The sequence below is a fragment of the Miniopterus schreibersii genome (genome assembly GCF_964146895.1).
Source record: "Miniopterus schreibersii genome assembly, chromosome: 1".
Taxonomy (NCBI): Eukaryota; Metazoa; Chordata; class Mammalia; order Chiroptera; family Miniopteridae; genus Miniopterus; species Miniopterus schreibersii.
Window position 1 is genome coordinate 164,928,049 of NC_138101.1, and position 26,024 is coordinate 164,954,072.

Consider the following 26,024-nt stretch of genomic DNA (forward strand, 5'->3'; position numbering starts at 1 on the left):
TTTACCTTTAAAAACAGTCATGGAAAAGGTGAACCTCAAATATGGTATAAAGTCTTCCTTTCCCACAGTTCCTCAACAATTCTGGCCAAGGCTAATGGGTGGGAGGGGGAAATGGAGCAAATAAGGTAAGAAGCCCTGCAGGGTGAGGGTGGGGAAAAGCTGGGGTGGCTCATCTTAGGGTGACAGACTCTGAGTGGAGTACGGCGGATGTCTGTAGAGAGGAGCACACATCACAAGGGATGTTGGAGATCAACTGGGGTGTAGAGACTATCCATATGACAGCGCAGCTTGATGAAGGGTGTTGGAGAAAATAGTCCACAGCAGCAGCCCAACATGGGATTGTACAAGCTTGGTGGGGTGGGAGGGTAAGGAGAGTATATATCAAGGGAAAAGGGATTCCCGAGCCAAAAGAGGGTTAAGGAGGGTGCCTACACCAGTGGGAAAGAGAGGACTGCCAGAAATTGGTTAAATAGGAGGATTGATCAAATAAGAAAATAATATATTAAGAAAAATGGGAGCGTTTCTTCCTATCAGAGAAGGGAACTACAAATATGAAAAAGGAGAGGCTAGCCCTGGCTGGGTGGCTCAACTGGTTGGAGCATCATCCTGTACACCAAAAAGGCTGCAGGTTCGATTTTCAGTCAGGGCACATATCTAGGTTGCAGGTTCCATCCTCAGTTGGGGCATGTACAGAAGGCAATTGATCAATGTTTTTTTCTCTCTCTCTCTGTCTCCCTTCCTCTCTCTCTAAAATTAATAAACATAGCCCTAGCCAGTTTGGCTCAGTGGTTAGAGAATCAGCGTGTGGACTGAAGGGTCCCAGGTTCGATTCTGGCCAATGGCATGTACCTCAGTTGCAGGCTCAATCCTTAGCCCCAGTCAGGGTGAGTGTGAGAGGAAACCAATCGATGTGCCTCACATTGATGTTTCTCTCTCCCTCTCTCTCTCTCTTACTCTCTCTTCCTTCCACTCTCTCTGAAAAGCAATGGAAAAAAATATCCTCTGGTGAGGATAAAAAAGTTAAATAAACATATCCTTGGGTGAGGATAAAGAAAAAGAAAAAGAAAAAGAAAAAGAAAAAGGAGAGGCTAAAGTAAACTTGTGAAACTTGGTTTGGAGAGATCTGTGAACTTATAAGAAATAAGTGTGTGTGTGTGTGTGTGTGTGTGTGTGTGTGTGTGTGTGTGGTTTGGAGAGATCTGTGAACTTATAAGAAATAAGTGGTTTGGAGAGATCTGTGAACTTATAAGAAATAAGTGTGTGTGTGTGTGTGTGTGTGTGTGTGTGTGTGTGTGTGTGTGTGTGTGGAGAGATCTGTGAACTTATAAGAAATAAGTGTGTGTGTGTGTGTGTGTGTGTGTGTGTGTGTGTGTGTTCCTTAACTCTGGCCTCTAAGAGACCAGAGCAATGATACTCAAATAGCAGTAAGGTCATCTAGCACCCAGATCTTTTTTTAAAATACCATTCGCCACTAAGAGGAACCAGGATATTTTAGAAAACAATTCCAGGCTTGAGCAGCAGGTAAAGAACAAGCTGAACCTAGAACATCTTGTGTCAAAAGAGTGTTCAAAGAATAGGGACAAAGAAACCAACCTGAAGGAGCTCCCACTGGCCAAATGTGGGACAATCTGAGTATCTAAATAATGAAGTAATGGATTAGGGCCCAATGAATAAAATAAGAATCTGAGTCCATATTAAAATAAACAAATGGATAAATTTAAACTGTGGTTATGTAGGAAAATGTTTTTGTTTGTAGGACACTAAACCATGTGGCAACTTACTCTCAAGTGGTTCAGGGAACGGGTAATTTTACTAAAACTCTGAGATAAAAACAAAAACAAAGTTTAAAAAAAAACATGCCATCATAATTTTCGAAGTCAAAATAGAAATAAGAAAAAACTTCTATGAAATTTAAGTAAAAAATCATTTTTACTTAATCATTTTTGCTCATCAGAATCACCTGGGATACTTTCAAAAAATCTGAAAATACTGAGGCTTGGAGGCCTAACCCAGGCTAAGTAAATTAGAATCTTTGTGGGTGAGACACATCAGTATTCTTTAAAAGCTTTCTGGTAATTTTGATGTATAGTCAAAGTAGAGAACCACTAGCATATGCCAGGTCCTGAGGGCTATTCACCCTTAGAGGTCTCATTTAGGCATCTTCTTTGTGAAGTGTTCCTGGTCTCCCCTACACCCCTGACTTATCTATTTAATAATTTTAAATACATTATGCTGCAATTATTTGTTTACAATATTCCTATTTCCCATTAAAATAAATTCCTTTTAACACAGGGTTTGCTGACTTGTTCACTGCTGTATCTTCAATGCTCAGAACAGCAACTGGCCCATGAAAGGTACTCAATAATATTGATTTAAAAAGTAAGGAAAAAAGAAAGAAAAGTAGAAAGGAAAGGAGGAGAGAAAAAAAATACTCAATTTTTTTCCTTAGTAGCTTACAGCCAGAAAGGAAGAGATATAACAAATTATCAAAAGGAAGTAACTTTGGCATTGCAAAGTCTTTTTCTCTCTCCTATGCCCCACTAGACTATTCTATGAAACCAAATTATGTTTCCCAAAATGACTTCTTATGCTTAAAAGTATCTGAATACTCTGTACATATTCTGTTCCTAAAACTATAAAACTCAAACAAATAAATAAATAAAACTATAAAACTCAGACTACTTTTCTTAAATTGGTTTGAGGTTCTGCATGTTTTTTTTCCTGTAGGTAAAAGATTCTTGTTGGGAAAAAAAGAGATTTCCATCTTGTCATATGGTGAAAAATCTGGAAATATCATGGTTAGTCTGTAAAGCCAGCATTTTTCTGTCTTCCAAAACCAGGAGTTATAAAAATTACTAATATAATCATTAAAAAGTGGGAGATAGAAGTAACATACAGTCACTATTATTCAACTTAAATTTAAATATCTTTTAAAACTTACCTTATCTGCACACATTGACACTTTAATGTCCTGCTGAGATATTTCATAATGTCGAATATTATAAACATAATTACCAGCCAATTTCAAAATATCAGCTGAGATATACTCTAGTACAGCCACAATATATAAGGACACATGGTAGTCCACTTTGTACCCTAAAACTTCCTGTGGAAAAAAATAAACAATTCAATTCTAAAAAAATGACACTATCAAGTACCAGTTAAACATTTAAAACTTTAACTTAACATTCTCACTTATAAAGAACTTTCTATAAACCAAATGTCTAAACTTACAGGTACCATACATATAAAATGAGTTATTGGTCCCAGTACCAAGGGATTTTTAAATAAAGAGACATTTAATCTAATAAATATGCCTTTAGAATCAAACAAAAAGATAGTTCATTCTGATATAGAAATCTTGGGGTGGACTTCACTGAAAACTTCCTAATTAATACATTATCTAAAACCCTTTGAAAAGTATCTGCTATCTCCAAGGACCTTGCTTTAACCAATATCCTCGAATTATGGTTTCTATTGAGAGAGTATGTATATGTAAAAGGGAGGTTCTTAAAATTGCTACGAAGGGGTATTCAAATCCACGTACACTCCAAGTATTTCCTATAGACAAAATAATATTCCCTAGTCTACTTTCCTATATATATAAAAATATCTGTGATAAACAGAGATTAATTTAAAAACAGTTCTGAACTCAGTTTTTGACATGTATTTTCTTAATCAACAAAAGACTGAAAATCAGCCAGGGGTAGGAGTCATCAGAAGATGCCACGAAGATGCATTATTGCTTATCATTAACTTTTAATATTATCTGAAAGGCAATCTGATTTTTATCAAACTATACTTATTTTTATTTTGTACACATATTAAGATATACATGTGTAAGTACAAATATACACACACGAAAGTGCACAAATACAATAACATAGACCATGTTATATAAATAATGTATATAATGTATATATATATCAATCAATACTATATAAGTATTATTTGTTATAAAGAACTTCCCCAATGTTTTATTTTTTTATTTATTACCTTCAGTGAAGGATGGATTTTGTCCACAGGCAGTAAGAGGGGATTTCTTCGTTTTCGTTTCTCTATGGCAGACTGTGCATCAGCAATAGCCCATTTATCAATTGGATGAGGAAAGGTCTTTTGAACTCGTTCCTGTTTAGATCATAGCAGTATTATTAATAGAAGTGCTCATAAGTGGAAAATTCATACAACATTATCACCATTCTTTTGTTTTTGTTTTTCTTAATCCTCACCCAAGGATATTTTTTCCATTGATTTTTAGAGAGAGTGGGAGGGAGAAGGGGGGAGAGGGAAAGAGGGAGGGAGGGAGGGAGAGAGCGAGAGAAACATCAATGTGAAAGAGACATATCAATTGGTTGCCTCCTGCTCATGCCCCAACCGGGGTTGGGGATGGAACCTGCAACCCAGGTACGTGCCCTTGACCGGGAATTGAACCTGGGACCCTTCAGTCCATGGGCCAAGGCTCTAACCATTGAGTAACACCAGCCAGGGCTATCACCATTCTTAATTGTAGCAGGTAATAGTAATATAATGTTTTTATTCCTATAATAAGTAAAAATTTTTTAAAAAATTAACAATCAATATTTTTCCACGTAATTCCCATAGGTAAATAAAAAGGTGAAATTTAAACAGAAAGCTTTAAGTGTAATCATAATTAAAATGGAACTGAAAAAAAAAACCACACAAAAGTAATACTATTAGGAGATTAAAGCTAGCATAAGATATCAGAGATTATACAGTAAGGTTTCCAGGTAGAAAAAGTTAACTCATTATTAATAATTATTAAGCAGTCGTTTTCCTTTTGCTAATCTTAGAGCTTCAAATATAGAGAAGAATTTTAAAAAGAAGAGAGATCATGTACCTCTTAGAGGATCAAGTGGGTGGCAGAACTTAGAGAGTGACTTAAAGAAATGCATCTCTTAGCAAAAAAAGAGTCCAAGCCTTTTAGGTTATTATTATGGTTTATCTAACCTTAACTTGAACGTGATTGGCACGAATAGTGAGAAGTAAAGACAGCTGAATCAAACCCCAATTTAGCAGAATTTCTAATTTTTTAAATTATACTAAGCTTTTAGCATCTTTAGCTATTGAAAAGTATGCTTTTATTACATTTATTTAATGACCAATTCTTACAGCAGAGATTAGGGAAACAAATGCTTTACTTTAATGTCCAAAGTCCCTGAAACTCTTAATAGCTCAATTACTCCAAAATAAGATTTTCCTTCATACTGGAAGCCGTTGCCTTATTATAGAAACAACCTTCAAAGGAAAGGTGATATACACAGTATAGTGCAAAAGGCAGACTCATAGATAGAAAGCAAGCTGACAGCTGTTGGGGAAGGGGGGAGCAGGCTGGGGGTGTGGAGGGATTAAGCAAAAGAGAAAGAGAAAAAACTCTTGGGCCACAGACAACACGGACAACAAGGTGGTGATTTCGAAGCAGGGAAAGAGGGGGGTTGGGGGAGGTGGAGAAGGATATAGGAGGAATAAACAATGATGGACGGAGACTTTACTTGGGGTGAGCTCACAATATGGGGTACAGATGATGTGTTGTAGAATTGTGCACCTGAAATCTGTATAATTTTGTTAATCAGTGTCACTTCAATAAATTCAATTTTAAAAAAGGAATTTCTGAAAGCTATACTGACAGTTATTTCTAAAAATCTAAAAATACTCCTATGTAGCTGAACCAAAATATTTTAGCACTACATCCTTGAGATTTATACTAGTCCTTTATTTTTTATTTATTTATTTATTTTAATCCTCACCTGAGGATATGTTTATTGATTCTAGACAGAGGGCGGGAGGGAGGAAGAGAAACTGACTAGCTGCCTCTCACACACCCAACTGGGGTAATGTGGATCAAACCCACAACCTAGGTATGTACCCTGACTGGGAACTGAGGGTGTGACCAACCAACTGAGCCACATCAGCCAGGGCAATATATTATTCCTTTATTGAGGCAATTTCTTTTTTTAAAATCCTCACCCAAGGATATTTTTTCCATTGCTTTTCTGAGAGAGAAACATCGATGTGAGAGACACACCAATTGGTTGCCTCCAGCACTCCCCCCAAAAGGGGCCGGGGATCGAGCCTGCAACCATGGTACATGCCCTTGGCCAGAATCCAATCCAGGATCTCTCAGTCTACCTACCGGCCAACATTCTAACCACTGAGCCAAACTGGCTAGGGTGAGGCAATATTTATACGCAGCAAAATGCACAGATCTGAAGTGTACAATTCAATGAGCTTTGAAAAATGCTTTCCTAATCAAGATACAGAACATTTCTAGCATCTAATCTCCACCCCTCAAAGGCAGCCACCCATCATCCTGATTTCTATCACCATTAATTTTAGCTGTTTCTGAACTTCACTTAAATGGTATCATACAATATGTACTCTCTGGGGTCTGGCTTTTTTTGCTCTATGTTATGTCTGTGAATTGTAGCTATGTTATTGCATATATCAACAGCTCATTCTTTTCTTTTATTACCGAGTAGCATCCCATTTTATAAATCTACCACAATTTGTTTACCCATTTTCTTTTTCATTTTTTTTAAACAGAGGAAGAGGGAGAGAGAGAGAGAGAAACATCAGTGAGAGAGAAACATCATCGATCGACTGTCTCCTGTTCGCCCCTTACTGGGGATTGAGCCTGAAAGCCCAGCATGCGCCCTGACTGGGAATCAAACCATGAGGGCTTGGTTCCTGGGTCAATGCTCAACCACTTAGACACACCAGCAGGGCCCCATTTTCTTGTTGATGGAAATTTGGTTGTTTCTAATTTCTGGCTATTATGAATAAAACTGTTTGGACATTCATGTGTGCCTTTTTGTGAACATATATTTTCATTCATCTAGGGTTAAATACCTAGGAGTAAAACTGCTAGGTCATAGGCTAGATATATATTTAACTTTATAAACAACTGCCAACAATTTTCCAAAGTGGTTATACAATTTTCCATTCCCAATGTAAACAGTTCTCTTTGCTTTACATCTCATCAATACTTGGTGTTATGTCTTTAATTTTATCGCTTTCAGTGGGTTTGAAATGGTATCTCATTGTGGTTTTACTTTCTATTTCCCTGATGACTTGTGAGATTGAGCAACGTTTCATGTGTTCACTGACCATTAGTAGATCTTCTTTTATGAAATGTCTATTCAAGACTTTTGCCCATTTGGGGTAAAAGTAGGGTGTCTTTTTATTATTGATTTGTAGAAGTTCTTAACATATTCTGTATACAAATTCTTTGTAAGGAATACATACTACAAACATTTTCTCCTAGTCTGTGACTTACACCTTTTTTTTCCTCATTAATTTTATTCTTTAATACTTATTGTATTTGAGTCCTCTGTAAAAAAGAAAACAAAAAAAACTTGCTTAACCTCAGGTTATGAAAGTATGCTCCTGCATTTTCTTCTAGAAACTAAAGTTTCAGCTTTTAAGATCATGATCCATCATGAATTAATTGTGTGAGATAGGTTTCAAGGTTTTTTGCTCCTTAAATTTAGATAGCTGTTCTAGCATTTTTTTTTTGTTTTTGCTGAAAAACTTTCCTTTCCCCATTGAATTGCCTTAATATGTTTGTCAAAAATGAACTGACCAATAGGCCACATATGATTTGAATGGAGTTAGTTTTCACAATAATTTAGAATGATATATATTTGGATTCAAAAATTTATTTGTACAGTAGTTCAGTGAGTTTTTGAAATAACAAAATAGTTTTTACCTCCACATCTTGAACAGTCCTTGGTTGGGCCATGCATAATTTATTAAGCAGCTGAAAAATCAGCTCTTCAATATAATAGAGAGATTCTTCATTAGCTGAGAGATTGGGATGTACTTGCTCTTGAACCTTTAAAAACAAAGTTCTCAGTTAATATACAGGCAAAATAATATTTTACTGAATAAAAGTCAGAGACTTTTATGTATAATTAATATATATCAGCATGATTACTCAAATACTGACATAAAACACACACACACACACACACACACACACACACACAAAACACAATACCTGTATTTGTTGATCTTTGTAAGTCTTTCTTAACCCACAGAGCAGTGGTTCTTAAACTTTTTTGGATCCTATGAAAGTCTATTGGCCCTTCTCCCTCCTTCCCACCAAAAAAGCATATACACATGAAATATTCTATACAATCTCAGAGGAATCACAGATACTCTGAAGTTAACTAATAATACACCTACTAAAAGTCCCTGAACACTAGGTCAGAAATCCCAGCTATAGAGGTATCTCTGACTAGCCATACTATTTTACAAATTATAGAACTGCTCTACAAAATAGATGCTAGTCCACTTCCTTTTACAATTGTATACACTCCTTCCTTATTGTTGCCATGTAGCTGTGCTGAGCCTTTTTTGTTGTTAAAGTTCTTATTTTTTTTTGCCCTTTAATAATTTTTTATTTTTCAAATATAGTTGACATACAATATTATATTAGTTTCAGGTACAATCCTGTGATTAGATATTTCTATAACTCACAAAGTGATCACCCTGATAAATCTAGTACCCATCTGACACCATATGTAGCAATTACAATATTATTAACTATATTCCCTATGCTGTACGCAATGACTGTTCTGTAACTACCAATTTGTACTTCTTAATCCCTTCACCTTTTTCTCCCATACCCCCAACCACCCTCCCATCTGGCAGTTGTCAAAATGTTCTTTGTATATGCCCAGCCAGCATGGCTCAGAGGTTGAGCATCAACCTATGATCCAGAAGATCACGGTTTGATTCCCAGTTAGGACACATGCCCAGGCTGCAAGCTTGCTCCCCAGTGGGGGGTGTGCAGGAGGCAGCTGGTCAATGACTCTCTCATCATTGATGTTTCTATCTCTCTCTCTCCCTCTCCTTTTCTCTCTCTGAAATCAGTAAAGATTATACATTTACACACACACACACACACACACACACACATATATAAATATTAAATCCTTACCTTCCATGCTGGAAAGTCAACAGATAATGTACACAATAAAGTACTTTTTATCCTTAGTGATATGGAATATTGTAACAAATCACTGTGAGAAACATGATTTGAAGCAAGGAAGTGGGAAAGAGGAAGGACACATAAGACAATAAGAATATTTTTTAAGAAGTTTGGATAAGAGTTTAAGTAAGGCAGTTAGAAATTCATATAGGGCCAACATACAAAAAGTCAGGCTTTATGTTTTCTTATAAATTCAAAATGGATTTGGGGGAAATAAATATTTCCTCTTACATCTTGCACTTTAACATGACAAGAGGAAACTTAACTACATCTTACTATATATTTCTATTAGATCAATATGATTAAAAAGACTTTCTTTTTTTATATAAAATGAAAGTTTACACTGGAAGTTTAGCAGTGGAGTTCACAGAATTATTTCTTTCCTTTTCTTTTAATGTATTTTTTTAAAATACAACTTTATTGATTTCAGAGAGAGGAAGGAAGAGTGGGGGGAGAGAGAGAAACATCAGTGATGAGGGAGTCATTGATTGGCTGCCTCCTGCACACACACACACCCCGCACTGGGGGTCAAGTCCAAAACCCAGGCATGTACCCTGACCAGGAATCAAACCTCGATCTCCTGGATCTCCTGGTTGATGCCCAATCGCTGAGCCATGTGGGCTGAGCCACAGGGCTATTTCTTATAACATCATTCCATAAAAGCCAAGGACCCTACTCAGTGGAAATGTGAATGAGAATTAAGATAATGTCTAACTGGGATGGATTTTTTTTCTATGACTGTATTTTAGTAAATGATCTGCACAGGAACTTCAACACTGAACATCAAAGTTTCTTATGCCAAACTTCTAAAAGTAATTGCAAATATGAAAAATCATAAAAACAAATATACAATGTTAAAATCCTACCCATGAATACTAATAGGACATCAAGATGACAATAAAAGATAATCATACTTTGCAGTTCGACAGATTTACTATCTCAGCTCCCTAAGATACAGTAAACATAAAAGTACCACATTAGAACAAACTCACCTATTATTTTTTTTCTGAAGGACTAGTCAGAAAAAGAGCAATTAAAATAATTTTCAGTCTTTAATAGTAGATTAACAAGTCAGACTTGTATTTTAGTTACATCATATTTTCAAACTGCCAGAAGGTATTTCCTTACGCATACACTGTAAACAAAATAGTCATAGTACTACAGATCCAGGCATCAACACACATAAAAGCATTAAACTTTAAATTATTTTTTACCCCAATAAACACTAGATTTGATGAATTTCAGAATGTTTCCTAACTTATATTTTTAAGTTCTCAATATTCACAATCAAATAAAAATTCCTGCCAGTGTATTTGCTCAATCAACTAATATTTGAGTTTCTGGCACAATGTAGAAGTAAATCCCTTTGGCTATACAGTGTGACATTTATTTATGTCAAATTCTTCATTCCATTGCCAAGATTTCTGCAAGGCTGCAAATGTTGAGAATACTGGAAGTTTTGTTTGTTCTGAATGAGCTAAAATTCAACTTAAAAAGAAAAAACAAGGCTTTAAAATAGAAATTGACAGGCTGATTCTAAAATCTGTAGAGAAATACAAAGAACCTAGGTTAGCCAAAGAAATCTTGAGAAAGGAAAAAAAGAAAAGGCAATAAATTTTGTTCTAAAGATATACACTAACCAGTACAAAATATTGCTGACAGAAAATTTAAAAGGCCTAGATAAATGAAAAGATATACTTTATAGGTTAGACTACTCAATATTATTAAGATGTCAATTCCTCTCAAATGATATATAAATTCAACACAATCCCAATAAAAATTCCAGCAGATTTTTTTTGTAGAAATTGATATCCAGATTTTAAAATTCTTATGAAAATACAAAGGTCCTAGAATAATCAAAACAACTGTAAAAAAGAACAAAGTTGGAGGGCTAAAACTACCTGACTTCAAAAATTTTTATAAAGCTACCATAATCAAAATATTGTGGTACTGATGTAAAGATAGGCACAAAGATCAATGGAATAGAATAGAGAATCCAGAAATAAAACCACATATATATATATAGATAAATGATTCTGTAAAGGCACAAAGGTCATTAGCAAAGGAGGATAGCCTTTTTAATAAATGGTGATAGAACCACCAGATATCCATACGCAAAAACACAAACATAAAATATACAAAATTCTCACCATATATAAAAATTAACTGAAACAGATCATAAATCAAAATGTAAAACCTAGAACTATAAAACTTCTAGAAGAAAAAAAGAACATTTTTGTAACCCTAAGTTAACTAAAGATTTCTTAGATATGACACTAAAGGCATAGTCTCTACAAAAGCAAATGGATAAACTTCATAAAAATTTAAAACTTTTGCTTTTCAAAAATAATATTAAGAAAATAAAAGATAAGCTATAGACTAGAAGAAAATCCTTGTAGAGCATGTATCTGATAAAGAATTTGTATTCAGACATATAAAGAATTCTCAAAACTCAACAATAAGAAAACAAACAATGGGCAGCAAAAATGGGCAAAAGATCCGAGTACTTCACCAAAGATAATATATTGATGGCAAATAAGAACATGAAAGATGCTCAACATTATTAACATCAGGGAAATGCAAATTAAAACTACAACAAGATACACATCTATTAGAGTGGCTAAAATTAAATTAAATACCAAGTGTTGGCAGGAAAGAACTAGAATTCTTGTATGGCTGGTGGGAAGGTAAAGCTGTATAAATATTTGAATGGAAAACAGTTTGATAGTTACTTAAAATATACATCTACTATCTGAGTCAGCCATTCTTCAGTAATTATCCAAAAGAAAAGGAAATACATGGCTATCCAAACACTTGTACACAAATGTTTACAGCACCTTTATTTGTAATAGCCAAGATCTGAAAACCAAATACACATCAACAGGCGAATGAATAAACAAACAGTGTTATACACACAATGGGATACTACCGAGCAATACAAAGGAATGAACTGTTGATATACGCAATGACACAGATGAATCTGAAAATAATTACGTTCAGTGAAAGACACCAGACAAAATACTGGATAATTCCATTATTTTAAAAAACTCTAGAAAGTGCAATCTACAGTGATAGAAAGCAAATCAGTGATTGCTTGGAGATGACAAATGGGGAAGAATGGGAGGGAGAATCACAGAGTCATGAGAAAATTTATGGGGCTGAAGGATATACTCACTATCTTTATTGTGATGGTTTCACTGATGTATATACATGCATAAAGACTTAAACTGTACACTTTAAATATGTGCAATTTATTGTACATCAATTATACTTCCAATAAAGATGTTAAAATAATAAAAAATATGTAATCTGATCAAGGTATATAATCAAGAATTGAAACCAGAGTTGAATGCTATAAACTCACTAAGGCCGGGAACAATTTCTTATGTTTTTGGTTTCTTCCTACTTCTCCACTCTATTCCTAACACACAGGTAACCTAGTACCTACTATGCCATACATAAAGAAAGCACTCAGTAAATACTTGCTAAATAAATAAACTTCACAGTAGCAAACAGATTTCTTGGCATGATTGAAAACTGGAGGCTGGGGAAAATTAAGCACTCTATAATATTTGTTTTTATTTCACCAGGTATGTACCTGGGACTCAGTTATCTCATGAAACATTATAAATGAGGAGATTCTCACTCTATGTTCCCCTATTCCCACTGTCTATTAACATTCACTTCTCAGATTCAAAGCTCTTAATTAGGTGCTTGACAGGTTTTCAATGTAGGTTTATTTAAAATGAGGTATTACTGGCCAGGAATCTCACTCAATTTAGCTTAGGTGAGGGCTCACCATAAAATAATCAAAACATGTAAAAAAGACTATTAGCTGAAGCTAAAATTTTTGTCATTAAAATTGTCCTTGACTGTAACGAAATGGCATGTGAGCTCTAAGTACCTTCCCATACAGGTAGGCCATTAGCCTGTAAAGCCAAGAAAGTACAGGCTAGATCAATGGTTCCCAACTTGTTCCAGTGGCAGAGCATTTGGAAGTCACAGTGCTCTTGGCAGAACACGAAATATTAAGATATTTATATTTCACCATAGTAAGCAGGGATACTGTTAGTATAAATGACTATATAATTTTAAACTATAGGCCCATGTTTGTAAGAGAAAACAAAAAGTATCATAAGCTGTTTTCCCTGTAAAATTTCTGTATCTCTTGTCCATGTATTTTATAACGTTCCACTACCCATTAGCAAGTTAGCTGAAACAGGCACCACAGACTTAAGAAAAGCTCATGAGAAAAAAATAAAATTGAAAATAAAAGTAATATTGGCCTTTTTTCCTGTGAACTGGGAAAAGATCATGATTACTAGATATATTTTATTCAGTCAAAGTTAAAGCTCCTTGGGCATACTACCAAACTACCATGTGTACTCTTTCTTAAAGAAGATCTGTCTGACAAGGTGCCTGTACTAAAAGAGTAATACAGGTTCTCCTTCCCCACCTCTCCTTCACAACTGCCCTCTTCCACTTTACTGAAAAAAGGCAGGCCCTGGCCAGGTAGCTCAGTTGGTTAGAGCATCGTCCTGATACACCAAGGCTGCAGGTTCAATCCCTGGTCAGGGTACATACAAGAAGTAACCAATGATGCCCGGCCTGTATGGCTCAGCGGTTGAGCGTCAACCCATGAACCAACCAAGAAGTCATTGGTTTGTTTCCTGGTCAGGGCACTTGCCCAAGTTGCCAGTTCAATCCCCAGTAGGGGGCGTGCAGGAGGCAGCCCATTGATGTTTCTACTATCTATCCCTCTCCCTTCCTCTCTCTAAAAAACCAATAAAAACATATTTTTAAAAAAAATCAACCAATGAATGCATAAATGGAACAAATTGATGTTTTTTTCTCTCTCCCTTCCTCTCTCTCTCTCTAAAAATCAATAAATAAAAATTAAAAACATATATATAAAAGAAAGGCAGACCTCTTACTTACCCTGAATCCACTATTTTGTGTTGCCCTTCGGTGCAATAAAATAAAGAAATAAATTCTAAGACACCAAACAAAGAGATAAATATATTTTTCATTTAAGTACCTTGGTTCTTCCATCCCCTAGCCCAGCGATTTTTAAAAATATGTTTTTATTGATTTCAGAGAAAGGGACAGAGAGAGAGAAACATCAATGACGAGAGAGAATTGGTCAGTTGCCTCCTGCACACTCCCTATGGGGATCAAGCCTGAAACCTGGGCATGTGCCCTGACAGGGAATGGAATCATGACCTCCTGGTTCATGGGTCAATGCTCAACCACTGAACCACACACCGGCCAGGGCACTGCAAGAATTTTTAAAACATGCAATGCCTGACTATTTAGTCAGGGACACTGACCTCTTTTCCCTTAGACTGTCAAATAAAAAAATGACAACAGCCAACAAAACAATAGATGATTTTTTTTTTTTTGGTCAGATCGGCAAAAAATTTATTTTTGGTGTGCCACAGAATTTTAGTAATTAGTTTATGTGTGCCATGAGATGAAAAAGGTTGAAAATCATTGCCCTAGCCTACTGTCAAAAAAATGCATCCTATAGAGGGGGAAAGCTCATGAGGGGTTGGCATGTGACATGTATTTATATTCATTTGAATTGAAAAATTAGGCCAGACTTTGTCTGAAAGAAGATAAATATGATTAGGTTTGGTTGGTTTGACAATTAAAATTGACCTTGACATTTAGGTCATGTGGTTGATATCTTCCATAAAACGAATGAGTGTGGTAGGCAGGATTCTAAAGTGACTCCTAAGATTCCCACCCCTGGAATACATCTGTCTCCTTGAGTGAGGGCAGCACCTGTGAATATAAGGGAGTATCACTTCTGTAATCAGGTTACCATACATTGCAAAGGTGGCTAAGGTTCCTAATCAGTTGAATCTGAGTTAATAAAAATGGAAGATTAGTCTGGCTGCCGTGGCTCAGCGGCTGAGCATCGACCTAGGATCTAGGAGATCGAGGTTCAATTCCCGGTCAGGGCACATGCCAGGGTTGTGGGTTCGATCCCCAGTAAGGGGCATGCAGGAAGCAGCCGATCAATGACTCTCTCATTATTGACGTTTCTATCTCTCTCTCCCCCTCTCTTCCTCTCGCTGAAATCAATAAAGATATATATTTTTTAAAAAGGGAGATTATCCTGAGTAGGCCTGACCTAAATCAGCAGAGTCCTTTAAAAAGGGTCTAAAAGTGTGAGACAAGAAACAGCAGCAGATATATTCCTGTTGGCCTGGAAGAAGCAAACTGATAGTTATAGGGAGAGTCATGTGGCAAGGAATGGAGGGCCTCTAGGAGCTGAGGGTCTCAGACATGCAACTGAAAGAAAATGAATTCTGCCAATAACCACAAAAGCTTGGAAGAGGACCCCAAGCCTCAATGAGACTGCAGCCCCAGCAAATACCTTGATTTCATCCTTGTGAGACCCTAAGAAGAGAATCCAGCTAAGCCATGTCTGGACTCCTAACTTACAGAAACTGTGAGAAAAATAAATGTGTTGTATTAAGCCACTAAGTTTTTGATAATTTGTTATGCATCAACAGAAAAGTAATACAATAAGCTAGATCTGCAGCTCCAAGGACTGAATGAAAATATATTTAAAAGAATGTGCTGGGCCAGTGTGGCTCAGTTGGTTGAGCATGATCCCATGTACCAAGAGGTCACAGGTTTGATTCCCAGTGAGGGCACATGCCTGGGTTTTGGGCTCAATCCCCAGGAGGAGGTGTGCAGGAGGCAGTCGATTGATGTTCTGGTCTCACATGGATGTTTCTCTTTCTCTCTCCCTCTCCCTTCCTCTAGCTCTAAAAATCAATAAAAAATATTATATTTTAAAAAAAAGAATATAACGAGGTAAAATACATTTTATCAATACATACTGTCATGGCCTTGGCTGGGTGGCTTAGTTGGTTGGAACAACGACCTGTACACCAAAAGCCTGCAGGTTCGATTCTGGTCAGGACACATACCTAGGTTGTGGGTTTGATCCCCTATTGAAGCATGTTCGGGAGGTAATGAATCAATGTTTCTCTCTCTCCCTCTTCCTTCCTCTCTCTCTAAAAAAAACAATTTTTAAAAAATCTTTAAAAACAAACATGTCCTCAGGTGAGGATTAATTGAAAAAAAGAAGGAAGGAAAGAAGGAAGGAAGGAAGGAAGGAAGGAAGGAAGGAAGGAAGGAAGGAAGGAAGGAAGGAAGGAAGGAAGGGAGGGGGAGGGGGGAGGGGAGGAGGGAGGGGGAGGGGGAGGAGGGAGGGAGGGGGAGGGGGAGGGGAGGGGGAGGGGAGGGGGAGGGGGGAGGAGGAGGAGGGGGAGGAGGGAGGGAGGGGGAGGGGGAGGGGGAGGGGGAGGGGGAGGGGGAGGGGAGGGGAGGGAGGGGAGGGGGAGGGGAGGGAGGGGAAGGGGGAGGGGAGGGGAGGGGAGGGGGAGGGGAGGGGAGGGGAGGGGAGGGGAGGGGAGGGGAGGGGAGGGGAGGGGAGGGAGAAAGAGAAAGCAAGCAAGCCAGCCAGCCATGGCTAAGGTGAAGTTAATACTGTTTTATTTCCCAATCTTTCTTGGATATATTAGACTAAACAAAGTACCTCTAAATAAAAAAAAAAGTGAAAAAGTAACATTTAAATTAGCATTTGACAAGTCCTGGAAATGCTAGAAAATGAAAAAGCCAATAACTCTAAAGATCAGGCAACAAATCATTTTGCAAGTCAGGGCGTTTCCAACTTTTTGCTTTAAACAAAACTGAAGGAGAACCTAACTCAGTTGCTGGCTGATACATCATTAAAAATAATTTTTGATAGATCACAATAAAAATTTTGGTACATAATTTGAAGGACATTTTTAAATTGAGTTTGATTGCTTTAATTTTTTTAAAATATATCTTTATTGATTTCAGAGAGAGGAAGGGAGAAGGGGAAGGGGAGGGGGAGAGGGAGAAAGGGAGAGGAGGGGGAGGGGGGAGGGGGAGGGAGAGAGAGAGAGAGAGAGAGAGAGAGAGAGAGAGAGAAACAACAATGATGAGAGAGTCGTCATTGATTGGCTGCCTCCTGCATGCCCCCGACTGGGGATCAAGCCGGCAACCTAGGCACGTGCCCTGACTGGGAATCGAACTGTGATCTCCTGGATCCTAGGTCAACACTCAACCACTGAGCCATGCCCAGCTGGGCTACTTTACTTTTTTTCTTCTATTTATATTAACAAGGGTTCTCAAGACTTACATCTACAGAAATGGAAATAGGAATAAAATCTATGCTGAATCCTGCCTGATTCACAAGAGCAAGACCCTGTCTCATTCTAGGAATAGGTAATCTTCACCCATGAAACATAAACTAATTTAAACATAATACAAACAGCTGCATAAATGTTATTGAGTAATGCATTTTCAATAAAGCTTTATGATTAATTATTTTTCAAAATTCATGACACTTATGTTCTTTTGATCAACTACGTTCTACTAATAATTCAACCCAAAAGAAAGGTTTTAAAGCTTTATAGTCATTGGGGAAAATTTAATAGACATTTTTGTTGTTATGAAGTATAAATACAAAGGATGGATCAATCAAAGACTTTTTTTTTTAATCCTCACCTGAGGATATGCTTAGAGAGACGAAAGGAGAGACAGAGAGAGAACCACTGATGTGAGTGAGAAACATCAATTGGTTGCCTTCTGTACGTCCCTAACCAGGGACTGAACCCACAACCCAGGTATGTGCCCTGACCTGGAATTGAACTGGCAACATTTTGGTGCACAGGATGCCCGACGCTCAACCAACTAAGCCTCTCAGGCCCGACCAATCAAAGACTTTTAAACACAAAAATATTTTATTAGAATATAATTATGTAGAAGTGGAATGAAAAGTTCACACACACAAAACGACAATGTAAAATTTTCAACTGTTAAAAAAGCACTTTGTCATGTATATTTTAAAAGGATGAATGGTGAATATCAAATTGTTATGGTCACCCGGCCAGGTGTGGCTTAGTGGTTGAGCATTGACCTAGGATCCAGGAGATTTCGGTTCGAGTCCCAGTCAGGGCACATGCCCAAGTTGCAGGCTCGATCCCCAGTCGGGGGCATGCAGGAGGCAGCCGATCAATGACTCTCTTATCGTTGGTATTTCAACTCTCTCTTTCCCTCTCCCTTCCTATATTTTAAAAAAAATTGTTATGGTATTTAGATTTCATTGGATACATTTAAAAGGCTGATGGAGCTGTTTCACTTTAAAATGTCAGTATTTAGAACACACAATTATATCCTCTGCAACTATTTGAACTTAAAGATGAAAATTTTTAGATGTCAACATAAAAATGTGTGAAGTTTTCAAAATTATTTTGGGAACACATAGCAAAAATGTTAGAAAACTCATTTTAAGAGAAAGAATCACGAATCTCTTGATTAGTTGTGAGCCTAGTGTGAGAAAGAAGGGACTGATGATGACCAGCTTTCTGACTTGAGAACTGAGCATATCACTTATCTTAGATGTAAGTTTATGAAAGATGATAATAAGCTTGGATTGGGTCATGTTCTGAACATCTACAGAGGAATGTCCAGGAAGCAGGGGATTTAGTAGTTTTAGACAAGCTGCAAAAGAAGGCTTCTTCAAGATGAAGGTTGTTTGCCTGAAGACTTAAAGGAGGTAAAAGGGCTACTCGTGTCTTTATCTGCAACAAGGTTTTACGCAGAAGAAATGAGTACAAAAGCCCTAAGACTAGAACATGCCTATGTGTTGTAGGTACAGGAAACCAGTGTGGAGCAAGAGTAAAGCAAAAAAAAAAAAAAAAAAAAAAGGACAGTATAAATGAGGTCAGTGAGGTAAAAGGGAGGAGGAGTTAGTACCAGACTGTAGAGGGCCTAGCAGGCCACTAAGAGGACTTTTATTCTGAGAAGCAATGACAAGAGTTTTGAACAAAGGAATTACAAGATTTCACTTGCCTCTACAGTGTTGAGAAAAGACTGAATGGGTCAAAGGTAGAAGAGAGGAGAGCAGTTAAGAGGCTATCTTAATACTTCAGGCGACTGGTGATAATGACTTGGTCATAGATGGTAGAAACAGAAGAGTAAGGCCTGGCCAGCATGGGGTCAGCGGTTGGGCATCGACCTATGATCCAGGAGATAGAGGTTTGATTCCTGGTCAGGGCACATGCCTGGGTTTTAGACTCGATCCCCAGCAGGGGGCGTGCAGGAGGCAGCCGATCAATAACGCTCATCACTGAAGTTTCTCTCTCTCTCTCTCTCTCTCTCTCCCTCTCCCTTCCTCTCTCTGAAATCAATAAAAATATATTTTAAAAAAATAGAGTAAGAAATGGTGACTGAATATAATTACAGTGTGAAATAGAGCTAAGAGGATCTGCTGACAGATTAGACATGGGTTATGAAAGACAGGATTCAAGAATAACTCAAGAGTTTTATTCTGAATAATTAGAATGATGGAGTAGCCATGTACTGATATGGAAAAGTAATACAAAAGGAGCACATTCGAGGGGGAAGAGGAGGAGTTCAGTACTGGCTGAGATGCCTATCATACATCTGTGTGGAAGTATCAAGAAAGAAGTTAAATATCCAAAGGAGAGGTCCGAGCCAAAAATATAAATTGGAAGCAATGAGACTCGGTGGGATCTCCAAGAAGTAGACTGTAAATAGAAAGATAGGTCCAAAAACAAAGTTCTCGGAGGTCAGGATGATGTAGTCAAGAAGATGAGGAGGAATCGACAAAGGAGAACACTTAGAAGGAATAGCCTGAGAGGGAGAAAACCAGCAGAGTTTTGTGTTCTGGAAACCAAATGAGGAAAGGATTTCAAGGAGGAAGAGATCAACTGTCAAATGCTAACAGGTCAATTAAGAAAGAATTACAAAGTGCTATGTAGTAAGAGGTAGTATTTGAATTTACAAACAGATTTCATAAGAAAACTGGGGTACTGAAAACTTTACTTGAAAGAGACAATAGTAGTGCTCACATCTAACTCCTGATGTTATTTTCATTGTGTTGCTTCATTCTCTACACATTCAAATGTGAAATGTGGAACACTTTACATATTTCAAAAGCTCCCTACTTAACTATCATATATTTTATGCAAAAGAAGAAAAGAATTTTAGGTTGTTAATTTTTAACGTGACTACATGAGATAATGCTAACTCCATTAGTTCCATTAAAATTCCTTCCTGATCGAAATATGCAGGCTAACAGAGGATATAATCAAACTACTGTTCCCTTGAAAGAGAGGCTATGGTTAATATAAAAGACATATACTTGATTTATATCAAGTGGTAACACAGGTAATGCTTTGCATACTCAGCATAAAACATTTTAATGGAATAGTATTGCTGCAAATATACCATACCAAAATTAAACTGAAATTAGAAGACTACTAAATCATGCCTGACAGGGAGCTATATGCAGCAAATTAAAATACATCCCCAGTGCTCATCCAGTTCTGGCTTGAACCCCTTGTGTCAGTTTGGGTCATCCTTAGTTTGGAATAATTCCAAATGACTACCTGGAGTTCTACTGTTATATTCAGTGGCTTTAGGAAATCCAGAACAGGTCACAAAAATCATAGGATGTCCTATTTCTAGTTTTCAATTGCAGTGATATTTTCAAACAGCAACTTTGATCAAGTTAATCTAATTACTTTGTTATATATAGGACTTCCTTAACCTGGTCTACCCATATTCTCCCAACTAGCTCCATCTCCTTCTTTTGATTTGATCTTCATTCTTTAAAACAAGTCCTGTTCCTACCTCTCTCTTGGCCACAAATCCTTTCTTGCCCCCTCTCCTTTGTTAATTCCTGTTGATCTTTCAGATAACTATTTACTTCTTTATTTTCTGTCTCTCTCACAGCCATTTAGGATGGAAGCTTTATGAGAGCAAGGGCTGTGCTACCACCTCAGTATCAAGAATAAAATAGTGCCTGGCATACAGGAGGCACTCAATATATTCCTGAATATATGCTCCAGAACTCAACACAATGTTACTTCCTTGACGTTCTCATGTCAGTGATACCACTTTTATTTTCTCAAAGCATCATACTTTTCTTCTAGGCCCCAGGAAAGATCCAGTGCAATCTTCTAAAACAGTTTCAAGAGACATTAGTACAAAGGTAGAAACTCCAGAATCTTTCAGATTCCACAAAAGCATTTCTGAAACAAAATTCCCCACTCTCTTTTTCCTCAGACATTCTCTCACACTTCTTAAATTTTAGACAGATATTTAAGAGCAAACTGGTGGTTGAGGTGGGGAGCCAATATTTAGCCTGAATCAAATTAGACTGAGGAACAAAGTAATTCAATCCATTCTTTCTAGATCTCTATGAGATCTGTAACTATGGATGACAGTAAAGGACAACAGATAATTTCTTTTCCATGACTAGTCTGCTGAAGAACACCTTATAGAAGAAAAGACATGTACAAGGGAAATATCAGGGACTAAAAAACCTGATAAAATTACATTAAGGTCCTGGCCGGGTGGCTCGGTTGGTTGGGGCGTCATCCGGTACATCAAAAGGTTATGGGTTAGATTACCAGTCAGGGCACATACCTAGCTTGTGGGTTTGACCCCTGGTCCCGGCACATACGAGAGGCAACCGATCAATGTTTCTCTCTCAAATCAATAAAAACATATCCTTGGGTGAGGATTATTTAAAAAATTACATTAAAGCATGTTTCCCATATGTAGTATGCTGACACTGACACTTCTCAGCATACAATCAAATAGCACATGCACAAAGGCATTTCAAAGACACAGGTAATGAGCTGCATTTACAAATATATCCCACACTCTTTTCTCCCCCAAGTAATATGATAGCATCAATGTTCTTGGGGAGTAGTGGTTAAAGCATTTATGTTTCTGGCTCTTTTAGGTAAGATACATAATTTAGCAGTAATGTTAACAACGCATGTATTATCCATTAGTAGTGTCATTTTGTTCTGTTTTACCCTTTGTAGTGCTGTGTGTATTTAAATGCCAAAGATGAAATTCTGTGTTAAAAGTTAAAACAAAAACAAAACAAAAAATTAGAGAGCACCACATTTCTATTTCCAAAATTATTTTTCCATCAATGTTCATGTTTCTACATAGCGAAATGAATATTTAATGTTGGTTTTAAAAAACCTCTTGCATTTCAAAGTCAACAATGGTCACTTTACCAAATATATACATATATATATTGGTTTTCACAAAAATTAGTCAAAATTTGAAAATAAGCAAAAGAGAATACTAGGTGTTCTTCAGTGCAGTGCTGTGCTAGGAACTTTGCTTGCTATCTATTGACTGGGCTATTACAAATCTATAAGATTAATTTAGAGATTTTTGTCTGATACAGATGCAAATTCACATCAGTTGTCTTTTCTAGGATAACCCAAAATTTACTGTTTATATTCCTGTAGGATATTAACTAATTTTGTATTTAAACCAATAATCTTACCTTAATATTCCTTTATTAAATTGCCTCTAAATACCTACCTCCTCAAATTTTCATATGAAGTGGCTTTAACACCTCATGAGTTTCCTCATTAAGTAATGAGTTGAATCAAAATCATTGACATATTTATTTATACAGGGTGGGGCAAAAGTAGGTTTACAGTTGTTCATATAGAAAATAATACTACGAACAACTGTAAACCTACTTTTGTCCCATCCTGTATTTGGTGTCATGATTTTATCTTTCTTAAAATTATACTTTAACAGTTTTAGAGGTTCCACCAAGATGCCCATTTGGACTACAATGATAGGGCCAATTAAACTACATTGCTTCTTTCCTACACACATATAGATATTCCTTATAGAACTTCTGAGCTCAGAAGTACCCTCATTTATATAAACCAAAACCTCAAAATTTAGAATTTCAGCCTAGACAGTAAGCACTTTAGAGCAGGGCGTTTGCTTTTATTCATCTTTGTATTCTTAGGATCCAGTATGGTGCCAATACGTGTTCAACAAATGTTAAATGAAGGTAGAGTACACCACATGGTTAATAGCAACACCAACTGTAAGAGAAAATCCTATTAGTCCATTGCTGCTTCTACTACTAATGGTAGCAGTCTTTGTAACTATCTTGTCAGGTAGAGGAAGGAAGCCAAGTTCCAGATGCATTGAATGTAGAGATGGAGCCTCCCCAGAAATGGCAGGAATTCTCATTGTGCAAAGACATGGGTGGAAGGTACATACCAGAATTTAACACATCCTGCAAAGAAACTCTTAGCAGACACTATAAACCTACATGTTGCAATACCACAAATACCTAAATACCACAAAACTAGACATAATCCAAATTACTGACGCCAAAAATTTTCCAAAAATATAAAAAATGGGTTTTCCATGGAAATATACCCCAATTGTATAATAGTAAATTAATAAATTAAATTGAAATTGCTTTTTGAATTCACCTAAAAAGACCAAATTTTCTTAGATGTATTTATTCCATAAGCAAAGGATATACAAGAGCTGTAAAATAAAACAATACAAATCTACAAAGCACCTGAGTTTCAGGAAAACAAACATAATACATAAATGCAAAATAACCACCTCAAAGCAATGGACTAGGATTGGATGCTAGTTCTGGCTTTGTTTCCAGCCTAACCTGAAGAAATCAATTTGTATTTGTGCATGAAGGATTATCAGGGTCAAAGCTACTTGTTAAATAAGTTATGCAACACATATTCAAATACTATTTTCTATCAGAAAGTACTAATAGATACCTGCCTCACGGTGCCAATAATACAGACCTACTGGATAACTGCATTCACACTTCTGTGTGGTTGAAGGATCAATTACTATCTAAACATTTTTCTTTGCTCTTAACTCAGGCCAGGGTTCATTACCACCACTCAGCACACTTTCCATTTCTTTCCCTCTCCTTTTAAAATAGGGCTGCATATGGAAGCAAGGTCAGTTTAATAGTTTTAACACCTAGTATACCAGTGAAGTGATAGCTGTCTTAAGTGCCTGCCCCTAGTCACTTCCACCAAGTTCTTTAAAAGACATGACTTGGCTCAAGGAAGCAGGATCTCCTTGAAAGAATTATGAAAAGAATGAAAAATCTGAAACTCTGAATGCATGAGGAAAATGTTTTTACCTTTAATATATACTACTTCCTTCCATTTATAGAAATTTAATGTATAAAAATTTAGTTTTCAAGTGCAGTCTTTTAAATTAATGTTTATTTTTCTTTATTTTAAAATGTATTCTTTGTTATTTTGTACAAATGTCAGAAGGAATTAAATTTGCATAGATGGCATGGAAAGCCCATGTTCAGAAGGCATGATATCTTATCCTGAACTCACAGTCTTTAAATTTGTCTTGAACTTACAAAAGCGTTATTATAAACATGATAGTATGATTATTATCTAAATTCACAAAGGATCGACAGCATCTACAGGAGAGAGACACCCTAGCGATGCTCTCAAACTTAAAAGATTGCTTTTTTTAATGAGTTACACCTTTTTTTGTCGTCTTAAAAAGACTCCAAGTGCTAAATTGCACCCAGTAGAGAAACTGACCAAATTTTATAGGGGAAATCTCTTGTAAACAAGAACACCTTCTTCAGGAAGTGAAGAAGCACTTTAAAGTTACCTCGAAAATTTTAAATGGGAGAGCATAGCTCACTGACATTCCGCACATGTCAAACGCATTCATGTTACAAAAAAGTACTACCCCTTAAGTGAGTAGACGCCCTTTACTAGCAAACTGCCTAGGGGAACAACCCCAAAGAACTGGATTAAAAGTAATCACCAGGCCTGAAAATGTGCTTTTGTTTTAGAAACTGTCTAAATACCAGCGGGACTTTCTCTTGCCCGAATCCAGCCTGAGGACAACAAATTGGTCAACGGCGGAAGTTGCCTGACGAAATGACTGCAACATGAAATCCAGTATTAAGATCATAACAAAACCTTCCTTCCGGGCCAAGCCAAAAAAACAAAAACAAAAACAAAGCAAAAAAAACTTAAGAAGACATCCTTTTGGATGCAACAGGCAATTATGAGCGCCCCCCTCGCGAGCCAGAGACTAACAGGGGGACCCGGGACCTGGAAGGACGTGCAGTTCCCCGTTAGAACCGGGGCACCCCGCCCGCCTGCCGCCCGGCTCGGCCCACACAGCCCAAGGCCGCCCCTGCACCTCCCTCGGCCCCCGCGGCCGCCCGGGCACCAGCACTGACCTTCCGCAGGGCCGAGACCAACAGTCCCCGCCATTTCGGACTGTTCTCTTCGCTGAAGAACTCGTAGGGCTGCGGCGCCTGCTGCATGGCCCCGGCGGCAGCGCCTCCGCATCGGGGGCTGCCCGCGGGCCAAGCCGGGCCGCGCCGGTGGCCTGACAGGCAGGGCGCGGGCCGCCTCGCCTCGCCGGGCGCCGCCGCCTCCCACCTGGGCCGCAGCTACGGCCGAGGCGGCTCGGAGGCGGCGCCGGCGGGCGGGCGGGCGGAGACTCCGGGGGCGGCTTCCTCGGCCCGGGTGGCCTCGCCTCGCGCGGCGTCCCCAGAGGAAGCGCGGAGGCCCGTGAGCCCAGGAGACCCCCGGCTGCGACCGAGGCGGCGGCCTCCTCTCCAGGCGGCGCTGCCCGCGCCTCGAGCGGCTCCCCCTCCTTTGTCTGGCTTCGCAGTCCGGCGGGGCTCCGGTTGGCCTCGCCCCCACCCCGACTCCCGCTACGGCTGCGGCGGGCGGAGACCGACGGCGGTGGCTCCCCTCCTCATCGCCTTATCTCCGCCCTCCCAAGTGGCAACGCTGCTCGGCCCGGCCCGCCCGAGTCACCTCCAGAGGGCCCTGGAGACCGACCGGGCGTGTGCGTCGGCCGAGCGAGCCACACTTGCGCGCACCCAGGGCCGCCACCACCGCCGCCTCTCCAGCAGCCGCGCACAGCGCCCCAGGGCCGCGGCGGAGCTCCGGGTCCCGGCAGCCGCGGCTCGGCCCGCCCCCTGGGCCCGGCGCTCAATAGCCCGGGTGGCCCGAGCAGCCCAGCGCCGAGCATGCGCAGCGCGGAGCGGGCCGAGGCGCCGGCCCGGCGCGGGGGCGCGGAGACGTGGGGGCCGGGCCGCCGGAGTCTGTCTCTC

The 26,024-nt window shown here is 38.5% G+C and overlaps 1 protein-coding gene across 1 annotated transcript in view; it reads right to left on the minus strand.

The window, feature by feature from the left end:
- Window positions 1–25,370, minus strand: part of SOS2 (SOS Ras/Rho guanine nucleotide exchange factor 2) — a 78,463-nt gene extending 53,093 nt beyond the window's left edge. Inside the window, exons 1-4 of the mRNA XM_081119648.1 lie at window positions 25,137–25,370; window positions 7,727–7,852; window positions 3,997–4,128; window positions 2,942–3,106 (exon numbers count right to left, since the gene is read on the minus strand). Coding sequence (XP_080975774.1) covers window positions 2,942–3,106; window positions 3,997–4,128; window positions 7,727–7,852; window positions 25,137–25,223 — 510 coding nt within the window. The 5' untranslated portion in view covers window positions 25,224–25,370. The remainder of the gene's footprint in view (window positions 1–2,941; window positions 3,107–3,996; window positions 4,129–7,726; window positions 7,853–25,136) is intronic.
- Between the last annotated feature and the right edge of the window lie 654 nt (window positions 25,371–26,024).